At 31.7% G+C, this 14,665-nt stretch overlaps 1 protein-coding gene across 2 annotated transcripts; it reads right to left on the bottom strand.

Annotated features, from left to right (window-relative positions):
• Nucleotides 1-1,878: 1,878 nt before the first annotated feature.
• Nucleotides 1,879-7,248, bottom strand: ATP1B4_2 (ATPase, Na K transporting, beta; the record flags this gene model as incomplete). Of its 2 annotated transcripts, XM_051213052.1 has the most annotated exons (3): nt 1,879-3,238; nt 5,948-6,150; nt 7,101-7,248. In XM_051213052.1, 2 exons carry the CDS (start codon nt 6,075-6,077, stop codon nt 2,538-2,540), a joined length of 831 nt encoding a protein of 276 aa, XP_051068990.1. In that variant the 3' UTR covers nt 1,879-2,537. The 2 variants fall into 2 exon arrangements, with proteins under 2 accessions (XP_051068990.1, XP_012794677.1); XM_012939223.2 differs by lacking the exons at nt 5,948-6,150; nt 7,101-7,248 and having other exon boundaries at nt 1,879-3,518.
• Nucleotides 7,249-14,665: the final 7,417 nt, after the last annotated feature.

The following is a 14,665-nucleotide window of genomic DNA, read 5'->3' as shown; positions in this document are numbered from 1 at the left end:
AGGAAGATCCGATACAGACGTCAAGGTGAGGGTTGGCGAAGCAAGGGCCGCATTCCTACAATCGAAGAACATATGGAACTCAAAACAACTGTCAAGCAACACCAAAGTCACAATCTTCAATACGAATGTCAAGACGGTTCTATTGTATGGAACTAAAACTTTGAGAACTACCACAACCATCATCAAAGAAGTAAACGTATTTACAAACAATTATCTACGCAACATACTGAATGTTCGTTGACCTGACACCATCAGCAACTGTCTACTGGATTCCACTAATAACCACATTCCATCTATTGTACTAAGTGATTTGTCAAATTTAGCGTTTAGTCAAATATAAAAGACGACTATATTTTGTTTGTTTGTTGTTTCTGTTTAATTTTATCTTACCATTATTTTAGTCACTATTCACTAGATATTCTTCCTTTATGAGTTAAGTGTTGCTCCAGTAAACTCAAAGTAGAAATCTCTTATGAATTTTATGTTTAGGTTTTATGATCTAAAATATTTGTCATTACGTATAGTTGAAGGACTTCGAAATTCATATTTCATAGAATGGATTGAAAAATATTCTCCTCAAGTCGAAAAGTGCTCAGTACATTGAATCAGTTGCTTAAGTTTCATACTAGTTGTTTACTGCGTTTACTGTGGCTAGTCAAACAAACCACTAGTTTGATCATTTTTTTTTGTGTTATCGTGGGTGAAAATATTTTACAGAAATTCGAGGTGCCATACTTAAACAATAAAGCTCAGCTTGACAACTGATTTGTAATGACATATATCGAGAGGTCAACAGATGCCGTAAAAAACAAAACACGTCACATGTATTCACACAGAACCTTGCTCGAATATAGACAAACATAAAAAAGAAAATGGTCTAGAGTTTGAGCGTTCGCATGCAAGACTGATAAATCCTGGGTTCAGATCCCGCGGGGACAAAACGATCGTTTAGAGTCTTCAAGTTTTCCAAAATGGTCAAGCTTCAATTGTCTCATCATCTCAACTATTAAAGATATAACTCTTGTTATGGTCATTTAAACTGCTTTATAATGAAAACACTATATCTGTACATCGATAAATACAAACTAATCGTAGCCTTATAAGAAGCACAACTTATTAACAATGAGTACATTGATGATTAACTTAATTAAGCCAGAAGATTAGTAAAATATTGATTATACTACTGAATTGTTGTATATAATTTAAGATAGAGATATTTATCAACATGAGTAGTGATACATTTCATTTTAAAAGTGTATGAAAGATATAGATTATAAGATTCAAGTCGGATTATAATATATTCCAAATCAACTATCTGCTAGTCTCCATATTATCAATAACAAATACTTTTGTTATCATTTAATCAAATTACTAAGTATGAACAATATGATTATTATAAATTTACATTACATAACAGTAGAGTAGCAAAATGACTACCAGAGATTAATCAAACAATCGAAGATTTGAATATAAAGAAAGAAAATCATCCAGTAGGAATTGTATATTCATAATTTGAAATATTCCCATATTCATATGTTCATTACAATAGTTTGATAGTAATAATATAGTATATGATATATATTCCTATATGGTTTACCTAAAGTTCACAAGACAGGTCTACCTCTTCGCCCAGTTCTAGATATGTATAATTCACCTTATCATGAAACTGCAAAGTGTTTAGTTCGAATTTTAAATCCCTTATACAAATTAGTCGTCAACAGAAGCGTGAAAGATGTCTTTGATTTTATTTCGAAAATGGAAGATATGAACTTAAATGGGAACTAGATGACATCTTTAGATGTTGCTTCCCTATTCACCAATATTCATAATTTTCAAATGAAACAATGACAAACAAGCAAACAAAGAAAAAATTACTCATTTTTTTCTAATAATAATTCAATATAAAATAAAAATTATGTAAATTATTTAATTCTTTCATTCATGATACTGTTTTTTTTTGTTTAAAATCAAATGATATATATATATATATTACTCCTACGGAATGAAAAAAAAACACATACATTGTACATTGAACATAACCATTTGTTTAAATGTGCAAAACAAAAACAAAAAAATAAATCAAAAATATCGTTTTTTTAAATGAACTACTGAATTTTTAATGAATAGAATAAATAGTTATTTTAAAAAATACATGTAATATCCAATATATTACACTTAATAATAATAATAATAATTACATTCAGACATTTTGTTAAATATAACAATAACGATAGCAACAACAACAAGAACAACAATAAAAACAAATTGTGAAAACGGAAGCACACAAAAAACGGTATGAAATGTTTTCAATTACATGAATTGCAGGTTTCATTCTCTATTGGAACCAATCTTGTTTTCATAAGAATGTTTGAGTTTTTTTAAATAATAATTAGCTGGTTTTACAAAATTTAATCGTTTGTTGTTTATTTGTTTGTCTACTTTTTTTCAATATGACAATGAATATCGAATTACATTTAAACAAAGAAACAAACATAAATGAATGAATGAATGAATGAAATTGTATTTTGTATTAGAAATTAATCAACAAGTATTTGAAATACAATAGAACCTTCATTTGAATGAATATTAACATGAATATTTTTAGCTAATGCATAACACTTTATCCATATAATAACATGACGTTTAGGATTAAGAAAATGTACAAATACTAATGGTGATTGATAACCAGCTTGATTTAAATAAGGATAAAACATTGAATCATAAATACCATAATTTTTATAACACCAATCTATATCATTATTTAATGAATGATATTGTTTTAATGAATCACTATCATAATAACATATTTTACCTAAATAATCTGAATCAAGTTTAGTTAAACCTTCACATTTAAGTAAAATATTAGTATAATTATTTAATGGTATTGGTAACCAACCATAAATTCGATTTAATTTAATAATAAAACATGGTTTACCTTCATAATAACCATAACCATTTTTTAAATTACATGGACCACTTGAATCTAAATTAAAACGACATGGACGTCTCATATTTAATAATTTTGGATTAATTTCACATGATTCAAACATACCACCAATAATATGATATTGATAATAAGATAAAAATCCAGTCATTTCATCTATCATAGATGAATAGGATACAGGATTTGATGTATAAAAATGTATAAGACTTGTTAAACGATTTGAATTTGGTATTATAGATAAACCTGGATTCAATTTTAATTGATTATGTAATCCAGTTAATTTAGGATAATCAGCTAAGATTGTAAAATAAAATAAACTATACATATAAATAATAAATAAAATACAAATAATGACATAGAAACTAATGAAATAAATTAATTTAATTAAATATTTTCTCCATTGAATTGTATTATAAATAAGATGAATATGACTACGTAACGTCTGTAGAATAAAACATCTAGAGAAACATTGTTTTAACAATGAGTTCTTTCTTGTTTTATATTTTCTTATGGGAATATTGTTACCTTCAATTAACAGACTATCTTCATATATTTTATCACTAAGCATATTCATGACAATAGTTTGATAGCAATAATAAATGAATGAATGAATGAATAGTTCTATTATATGTATATAGTATATGATAGATGTTTACTTATTTTGTGTTTCTTTATGGGAATCTGTTTACAAAAATGATATAACAAACAGCATATATATTTAGTTTATTGTGTTTATGAATTGTAGAATTGTAAACATTTCTCAATATATTAGGTATGTTTACAAAGGGTTTTATGGAGATAGATATGTCTTCTATTTTGCATCTTTATTTTTATGTTCAATCTATAATGTTATGTTGTAAATTTGTGTATGTATATGAGTAACCAAAAAAAATAATGATCGATGTGTAAAGAGAGAGAGAGAGAGAGAAAGAGATAGATAGAGACAGGGAGACAAAAATTTGTAGCCTAGACACTTTTTGTAAGGACGTAAATTTGTTTTGTTTTGTTTTTCAAAAAATAAATGAAATAGATAAGCTAAACAAAATTGGAGTTTTTATTATTATTTTTTTAAAGTAATCTATATGTTGGAATATATACACTGGTTTATCAGTAATCTAGTGTGAATGGTTGTTTATCGGTTCACTATAATTCTTAAACTGTAACTACAAATATATGTTAAGAGAATACATTACGGTAGTTACTAAGTCTCAACTGGTCAACTTAAAGAACCAGTGAGTTTTATTTCTCAAGTTTCTTTTAAATTTATCTGAACACATATGCATCACACAATAACAATGAGGCCTGTAGTAGTTTTTTTATTTGGGCGAGAAATGTGATACTGCCCGGGCGACCAAACCGAAGCAGATGGTTCTCTTAGAGGGGCACACCCGGAGCCTTTGACCTGAAGGTCTAATTGATGAGGCAGTGGAACAATGTCAGAAGATGCTGTCCCACCGTAGCCGGTGACCAACAATAGGTTCATATGCCATCTGTTCCCTCAAGATCGTGGAACCCATATCCGCCATTAGTTTGGAATCAGGATTTTCCAACTCTCCAAGGTGGACACTCCATGTTCACCAAACTTGTTAGAACGTAGGACATTCTCTTTAAGTCCTTTCAATTTCGTAAACAACACCCTCACCGCGAGAAGGTAGTGAGTAGGACTGCCCTGTCAGTAGCTGTATAAGCGTATTCACGTGACAGTGTTTTAAGAGGCAGAGAGGACTCTTCCCATCGTCTGCCGTACCAGAGCATTTCTCAAGTACCAGAAGAGTTGACAGAAAGTTTCTATAATGTTTCAAATGGGGTTACAGAACTAAGTTTCGATGCAGAAATAATTCGACTAAGTAAAACCCCAGGATCTAGAAAAGATATATATATATATAGCACCGCTTGTTTCTTATCACTGTTTTCAACTTCACTGACTGCATTCTGGACAAAATAATGAAAGAGTAGTGTAGCAGCCTCCTAATCATCCGAAATTCAGTTATTTAGACACTTATATCTTGTTCACTGACACATTTTATCTGTGTAAATATTTGTTTAACTTCCATGTTCCCTCAGTTTTTTTATTATAGACCCCAATATAATGAAAAATTTTCAAATAATTGACTGAATGAGATTAGTTAAGCTACTTATATAATTGAAAAATAAATAGTTTTACATAGAAAAGAAATTCAATTTCAAGCATTTCCTTGTTATGCTGTTTGTGAGTGAGAATTCCCTCTGAGTGTATTTATGTACCTCTATGAAAACCGTCAAAACATTCACAATCCACTGGAATTAAAAGTATTGACTGCTTGTATATAAATGAATATGAAGTAATAGTGTACTGCGTGCTACTTATATTGATATAAGTAGTATATGACGTGAGTTAAAACGTAATATCTGGCAGCAGAAGATGGGGGAAGATCAAGAAAGGAAGAGCGGGAACACAATGCAATTTGTAAGAAAACGCATGAACAATGAAATGTGAGACAATGGACTGATATTTGCAACAGGAACAGTCCGGTTTGATATAATGGATTAATATTTTGCAAATTAACGTTTTATTATAGTGTTGTTCTATTTTACCAAGTAACTCTGCATTGGTTTGCAAGGTACATCCAGTTGTCCCCACTGGTGTTGTTGTTCACTACAATAGTAGATGAAGTGTAATCCTTAACATAAATATCAGTAATAATATAAATAAATAAATGAGAAAAACACTAAAAGCTTATCAGCTACATATTCGGCTTTTTCTTATGTGATTGAAACAACTTTTTTTCTGAATATTATCAGACAAATAATATTTTCATTGAATAACTAACTAAGTAACTAAATAATATGCTAATTCATAGTTGTTATTAGTCCCTATTTTAACAAGCAAAACAAAACGTTTTTTTTACTCGATAATATAAAATGAAAGATGAAGTTTACTTATTTGTACTTTAAATAATCATTTAATATATGAAGATAGTTTGTTTTTTTACCATTTGTGAATATCAGTGAAAGAAAACTAACAAAATGAAAACGGTGATGAAGTTTTATTCTCTGAGTTGAAGGGTTTGGTCTTGGAGCTTTTATTGTTCTTTTGAATGATATCATCAGCATAAACTTCAGATAGAAGTGAAGTAGTTGAATTTCTCCACATATAGCTCACAGCTTGTTTTGTAGTCCTTGATATTGATTGGTTCTTAGTGTTGGGATTAATCAAAAATGTAAACCTATACAATATAGAATCAAGGATTATTAGTATTTACGCAGTGCAGCCTATATGAGAGTACTTAATGTTTGATATATATATATATATACAAATTGCATTGTGTTCCCGCTCTTCCTTTCTTGATCTTCCCGAACGCGCGTTTCGTCCTATTTGGTACAAGTTATCTGGATGTATCTGCATCTCAGAGAGTTGATGTTCACTCTGAGACTCATTACATAAGCAGGTGGCTATCAGGACTCATTAGCTAAATGGATAACGCGATGGAGTTTGAAGCTTGCAGTACTGTGTCCGAGTTGCAAAGTGAACATCAACTCTGAGATGCAGGTACATCCAGGTGACGAGTTCCAAATAGAACGAAATGCATGTCCTGGATTCCACTGCTATCCACCATCCATCTTTGCTTATAAACCTTTATATATTAGTTAATAAATAGATCAAGTGAATTTTCAGAATAATTATTAAGAATATTGACTGAATAATTGATAAAAATAACCAGGAGTCAGAAATCTACCGTCCATGTAAAACGTAGAATATATAATGTAAACATTTTTAACTGAATAAGAGTTTCTTAAAAGTCTATGCTTATAGAGAAAAATGATGGTTTACATGTATTGATCATACTATTTTGTACATTAAATATTGTTAATTGAAGAAATATTATGCGATTGAAGAGAGTTGTAGAAAGCCCTGGAATTGAAAGGTTTCTATATGCATTTCTTAAGGAAATGTTAATCTTGGAAAGAAACTCAAACATATTCTATCAACTATAATAGATTAATGTGTTACCATCATTCTACTTAAGTTATGAATAACACCTTGTAGAAATAAGTTATCGGCGAGTCATAATTACTGTCATGTTCTTTAATCTTTAGTGATCTTATAATTCTAACTAATAAATTACAATGTGACTACCATATTAAGCGAATCGATTTCATGATACCTTTTACTTACTGTTACATGTTTGAATGCCCTGAAATCAAGTTTCATTGTTGTTGGCACTCTTTACAGAGTTGGTTTATAAAATATTAAGAATTAAATAAAACATTTTAGCTTCTTGAAACGAAGATAATAAATTTTAGTTAAAACATTTAAAGTGTTTATATGCTTCAAATATACGAATAGATAATTATATACATGTAGGATATTAGTTCAAACCGATTCAATTTACAAATTCTCCCCATTCGATTTCTTATATTAATCAAGGTCAATCCATTAACAAATTGTTCTTTTGAAAATTATTTGATTCAGAAATTCGATTAGAAAAAATGACGCACAAAATATGTCTGAAAAGTCAACTTAATTTCTATTAATTTAATTTAAAACATGTAACAAATTTAGTAGCAGATTTTCAGCCCCCAAATGCCCTGGTATGGCCGAGAGTGGGGAGAGTCCCCTCTCCCTCTCGAAATGCTCTCACATGGCCACGCGTATATAGTCTCTGCCAGGGAAGTCCTACTCACTGCCTTCTCGTGGCATTACTGTTGTTTACGAAATTGAGAGGACGAAAAGCGAATGTCCGACGCTTTAACCGGATCCCAAATCAATGGTGCACATGGGCTCCAGGATCCTGAAGGAACAAATGGCGTATTAACCAATCGTTGGTCACCGGCTTCCATGGAACTGCATCTCCTTACGATGCTCCACTGCCTTGTGGATCAGACCTTTAGGTCGAAGGCTCGGGGAGTGACCCCCTAAGAAAACCACCTGCTTCGGTTTGGGCACCCAGGCAGTATCACAGCCCTCACACAAAAGTGTGGCGCATATGTATTTGGTGCCCTCTTGTACTAATATTTAGGTGTTCAAATAAATGAATAAATAAAGCAGGTTTTCAGGATAATATACATCTAACAAATAATAAATAAATTCGATTTTTTTTTCTCTCTAGATACTATTGTCATGATGTCCTTGATCTTAGTTAATTAACTTTATGTTTGTTCTGAAGCTGTGTATTGGTTTCGATTGCGTAACCTATCTTTGATTAACGTTATGGTGTTAATTTATTGAACAAGTATCAGAACTTGGAAATTCCATCAATTTAGTGAAATTACATAACTTTCAATCTTGTCAAATTTCTCATTAATTATTTGTGATTACATCTTCTATATTGTGTTAAAGACTTACTGTAGCGTGAATTTCACGTTTTTTATCTACATTTTCTAAATTTAATTTACTAACGTTTGTTGGTGTTGATATCAGTGAACTTTTCGTTGTTATTCTGAATATTATCAGTGATTACCTTAAATTGCAGAAACTAACAATATTATTCTGAATTCCAGCCAAAGATTCCATCACGCTCACAGAGCACAACAAGGTCAATAAAATCCAACCAAGCTAAAAAATCTTGTCCCTCACCTCCAACTTTGATAGTTTGTAATTGTATTACTTTGAGGACAAAACGTTGTTTTAGTAATTAGGAGTTTCACAAACATATTTCACTGGGATAATATCAGAGGTTTAAACTAGAATCAAATATAATCTTGAAACAGAACAAAAGTTCTAAAATCTTTGTCCCCTCTCAACTATGCACATCTAAATTTGACAACCTATTTTTCTGTGCATGGTCTTTTCAATAAATAAACAAACACAGCTACTACGATTGTTAGTTATGAATATAACGAAACAAAAGACCAACTGAATTGTATTTAAGAGAAAATCCGGTCTGATTGTGGTATCCTGTCTTTAATCAACTAATAAATGACAAATGGTAATGTCTGGATTGATTAGTGGTATATTTCTGGACCCTAATTAGATCATTTACAACTTACTTACTTACTTACTTACTTACTTACTTACTTACGCCTGTTACTCCTCGTGAAGGAGCATAGGCCGCTCACCAGCATTCGCCATCCAACCCTGTCCTGGGCAATCCTTTCTAGCTCCGTCCAGTTGTAAATCATCGTTTTCATATCTGCTTCTATTATCCGACGCAATGTGTTCTTTGGCCTTCCTCTTTTTCGCTTCCCTTCAGGATTCCACGTTAGGGCTTGCCTCGTGATGCAGTTTGACGATTTGCGTAATGTATGTCCTATCCATTTCCATCGTCTTTTCCTAATTTCTTCTTCAGCTGAAAGTTGGTTTGTTCTCTCCCACAGAAGGGATCATTTACAAGTCCACTCTCTTTTCTAGAGACTGCAATCTTTTTTTGTTCCGGACAGTTGAAATACTCATTTATGGCTGCATTGAGAAAGAATAGAGACGATAATACACGAAAAATAAAGTTGTTTGGAAAACTTGATTTTTGAAGAATCCCATAGTTTCTCATGGATATTTAGAGTAATGTAGATAAAGATCGGGTATATTTATTGCTACAGATGTGGAGTATTTTGAAGATTAGATTAATGTATTCTAAAGCTTGTAAAATAAAGTTTCCATGACCTTAGTTCAGATGTTTATTGCTAGACATTTATTCAAACAACTCATACATACATGAAATTAAAAACATTACCATTGTTTGTTATATATATGTACATAGATAAATACTGAATTTCTTTAGAAGAAACGTTTCCGTAGAAAAACATTTTGTTTCAAATCGTCATATGTAACAGAATCACTATTCAGGGTAGAACTTATTGGATTTACATACTACTGTAATATACCATAACTCATACTTATATACTATATTTGTAGTAAGCTACATACTTCTTCAGAATGAATGGTATCAAACCAAGACAACAATTAATTAAATGTAGATGTTAACCAATGGTCCTTCTATTTTACAGGGCTCTTTTTACTCTCTTAATTAAAATGGGCATGTTGAGTAGCAAGTCTGTAAAACATCATCGAGTAAGGAATAAGATACATTATTCATGAACATTAGTGAACCTTAGTTTTTAATAACAGTCTCATTATATTCTACACCAATTATGATATAATTTGTACTATGATCTAACAATAGGCAAAAAAAACAACTTTTAAACTGTTCTTAAAATCAGAACAAAATTTGTAGGAGATTTTATAGTCCTTATGAAATGTGAAATCACTACTCAACGCTTCAATATATCTAATCTACAAACGACTTTGAAAATAAAAGCAGCAGTAAATAATAAGGAATTTTTTAATAAACGAAATACACCCATTAAGACGTTAAATAAGAAAGGTTAGTTCAGTGAAGAGTTCTCTTTTCGGCGAATTCATTTTCAAAGCTGTACAGTCGCAAATATACATGCTTATTTTTACAGGATGATAATAATACTGATAATAAATTTCTGTTATACATGGTGACAGTGAGGTTAAATAAAAAAAGGTATTCAAAGTTTTTTACAAATCAAGGAAAGTTTAGTAATCGTTTGATTGTTAATGGCTTAAGTATTCATCGGGTAAGGATGGCTCAGCATGATAAAATAACAGAGATGAAATGTAATCGGAATGATCGTGGAAATAAAAACAAACCAGTTGGGAGTAGAAGATTTAAAGGGAAGATGGAAGGTGAAGCAGATGGCTATAAAGGAAGAAGAGGATGAAAAAGAGAAAAAAATTATAAGACATTAAGACCATGGTAGAAGATGAGGTTTTACCAGTCTCTTTTGCACACAATTCTGGATTTTCCAGATGTATGGCTAATGTTTCGGCGATGCAAAGAAGACACAGTCTAATTGTCTTAGGAAGACTTCTACTTACCTTGTAGATGACTTTGAACTCATAGTCTATCTTGATTGAATGACCTGTGTTCACAAGGTGTTCGATTATAGAACTTCTTATTGAGCCGTTGCCTCCACGATCATTCCGATTACATTTCATCTCTGTTTCAACATTTCATTTTATCATGCTGAGCCATCCTTTCCCAATGATAATTTCCCTATCTATCTTTTGATGAATACTTAAGCCATTAACAATCAAACGATTATTAAACTTTCCTTGTTTAAAAAAAATTTTTTTTTCTAATACCGTTGTTTATTTAACCTCACTGTCACCATGTATAACAGAAGTTTATTATCAGTATTATTATCACCCTGTAAAAAAAAGTATATATATTTGCGATTGTACAGCTTTGAAAATGAATTCGCCGAAAAGAGAACTCTTCACTGAACTAATCTTTCTTATTTAATAAAGAATTTAACAAGAAAAAGAGAAAATAAATCAAAAAAATGAAAAAGCAAAAATCCCATGTGCATGTAAATTAAAACAAAATGAAACGTTTTATTTTTCTAAACTATTATCAATATATTTCATACCAAATCACAAACAGTCATAATATAAAATGTAATAAGAAAAGAAAAACCACTATTTATATACATCGTTTATACAATAAAATGTTATTTAAAGTTATAAACAAGATCTAACTTATTACAATTTTAAAGAGAGCAAGAACAAAGATTGGTGCAGAATAATATGAATTCATTTTATTTCGTTAGGTTCTCATCAACTGCTTACAACCTAAAATATTTGAAATTCAAAGTTATTATAGATATTGACATACTTATACAACAGAGGGCGATGAAGGATGAATATATGTAACATAATGTGGTAAAGATTTCGTTAGAGTTAATGGGGTCATAAAATTTTGTTTCGAATATATAGAGTTTGGGAGGGAAGGTTCCAGAAAATTGAAATGGTGATTAGAAATCATGGAATTAAAACACATTAGACGATTATGTAATGAAGTGACTGAAAATAGATTAATGTTAATAAAGAGAGATATGAATTGAAATTGGTCAGTTATGAATGATGTAATTATAAAATTCAGAAAGAGTTGAAATGACGTAATAAAAATCAATAAAAATAAAAGGGGCTGGGGTGAATGTTACCAGGGCAAGGAAAGATTTATTACTGTTTCTTTTTGTATACATAGATCTGGTTTTAAACGTTTGATTGCTATTGCTTCCGCGAATTTCAAAAGGTTTGAATTTGATTGTTTGTTTATCACCTTGAAGGACTTCATTATATCGACTTCGTGTCCTGTGTCAAGGAGATGTCTTGCGATAGAGCTGCTGAAGGCTTTTAGTCCGTTTGATCTCAAACTCTTCAGAATATGTTCTTTGAATCGGACGTAGGCTCTCCTTTCTGTTCTACCAATGTAACTGCTTTGGCAGATACATGTAAACTTGTATACACAGTTGGTGGTAACATGAAAGGGATACCTGTCGACCTTTGATTGTGTCAAAGAACATGTCGTTTTGGACAGGACAATCAGTTTAGCTGCAGGATATGTTTTTGTCAGTGCAGTTTTTGAAATTTACCACAACCACCACCACCACAACAACAACAAAAAAAACTACAACTCTGATACTTTTTTTTCAAAATCAGAACGAAAAAAAATCACTTAGTTGATCTGAAAAAAAAAATTTATATTTGAAAATTTTTGCATTGCAAATGAATTTTTTAAATTTTTTTCTTTTGAAAACTAATCATGTTGTCAAGAAACAAAAAAAAACAGAGAAGAAAATCATAAAAAACTTCAACAACTTTGAATTAATTAAAATTCTGAAGGTTAAAACAATAAATGTAACTTTCTTTTATTTTTTTCCTTCTTAGTTTAAACCCCTTTTATCAGAATTATACACAGTGTTATTGACCTTAGTGACTAGAATATACATTTTTGTGTGTTTTTTCCGTATTTATTTTTATTTTTAAGCATAAATTATTTTTTATGTTTTTGTTTGTTTAGCGAGCATTCAATTTAGGTTTTTAAGAAAAAAATGGAACACAATGAAACTTCTGGGAGCTAATCAAAGGAATCGTCAGCGTTATTAGGTGTGAGGAACTATTGTTTGATAAATTAGTGGGGTTTTTTTATACAAAATACTGATTTCAAAATTTTAAGTAATTATTTCGGCTATTTCATCTTAGTATGCAACTTCATAGCAATGTACATTCACGATCACGTAAGTAGGAATCCGACCCAAAACTTTCGATCTCAAACGCGAACGCCCAACACCGTCGGATGTCAACTTAGTGATCTAGAGGTTAAATGTTTGCGTGCGCGACCGAGAGTCTTGGCCTCGACCCTTGAGTACATGACTGTGGATGCGCAGTTCTGAGTCCCATACTAGGATGAAACTACCATCCAGTGCTTCAAGGCCTAACTTAGACCACCTCATGATCTCAATGAAACTCAATTTTAGTAGATACCAGTTCATTGGAAGACTCCTTAATCACGAGGGGTAGTAGTTGGAACTAGTTTGAAATTACTTTGACACAGACAAATATGTAGACAAACTTCGTTATATTTGTCTCAAATCGACCATCTAGTCAATTAAAAGACAGTATACCCTTGACCTCAATAGGATAAAGAAATGATTTGTAGTCATCAAACAACCCCTCTCATGGTTGTCCGAAAAAAACACTTGTAGCTTGTTTACTACTTAAGTTTAGCCAGTAGTTAGAAAAGAACAACATAGGATTTGTCTCATTATCGGTCATCAAGTAAAGGTGTGATGATAGCTTCTGACACTCGGCTACTGAATTGGGAAAATCACATAACAACCACTCACACATAGGGAAGTAACTTGCAAAGAGAATATCCTTAGATAGAAATATATATTCAAATTACAATTTGTAGAAGATATCAGCTTGTAACTGGGATGTTTATGTCATTTACCTATTATTAATAAATGTACTTATTACCAAAAACGCAAATGCTATTGTCAAAACCGATGCTACATTATACAAACGTTACCAATAAAAAGCATTGATGGTCACCAGGGTCTATAGATTAAAAGGAAAGAGGTAACAAGCAATAAGTGGAAGTTGTATAACTCAATTGTTCATAACTTAGCGGAGCTTAAGCGCAAGCTGACAAGAAGTCTACGCAATGATCGTGAACAGTGGTGGGTAGCGAAAGCAAGAGAGATGGAAAAGGCAGCGGCAATAGGTAACAGCAGACAACTGTTCAGGCTTGTTGAGAAAATCGGTATTAAGAGCTCAACTGTTAGCGAAACAATCTCAGAAAAAGATGGACATATTATACATTCACAATCCGGGAGATAGTGTAGCGGTAAATAAATCCCCAAAATAAATAGCTCTGTAAGTTTTCCATATTGGATGCTGACCAGATTAGTTTTAGTGGACTCACCTAGCTGAAGGCGCTCGGTCATTCATCCGCACCAGATCACGTGTGGGAACGCCGTGCTCAACATCTACTGCAATCGCTAGCCAGACTAGATCAGACAATTCCGATATATTGGCAATCGTCAAATACAACTTCTGATCTTCTCGATTCTGTCTTTTGATTTCTTTTGGTGGGTACGAGTTATATTAGAAGGTGTTACTGGTAAAAGCACTGTCAAACACTGAATACCTGTGCCATCTTCAATAGGATCGATGGGCAGAACACTTTTAGGGATCAGTTCAACTGGCCTTCAGCCACACTTCGGTTTCCCACGATCTCTAGTCAACCTGAATGGCAAGTTAATTTACACCCTCTGACTCTTTACGAGGATGATAAAGCTATAGGAAATCTGAAGCGAGGGAGAGCAGCAGGCCCTGACAGGTTTACTCCTGAGATTTTTAAGGATGGTGGTCCAGTATTAGCAGTGAGATTAACCGAGGTCTTAGGTAGAATTTGGGAACTGGAAGTA

Source organism: Schistosoma haematobium, chromosome 3 (genome assembly GCF_000699445.3).
Source record: "Schistosoma haematobium chromosome 3, whole genome shotgun sequence".
Lineage (NCBI taxonomy): Eukaryota > Metazoa > Platyhelminthes > Trematoda > Strigeidida > Schistosomatidae > Schistosoma > Schistosoma haematobium.
Note: the sequence above shows the minus strand (reverse complement) of the source record. Positions and strands in the feature narration are given on the sequence as shown.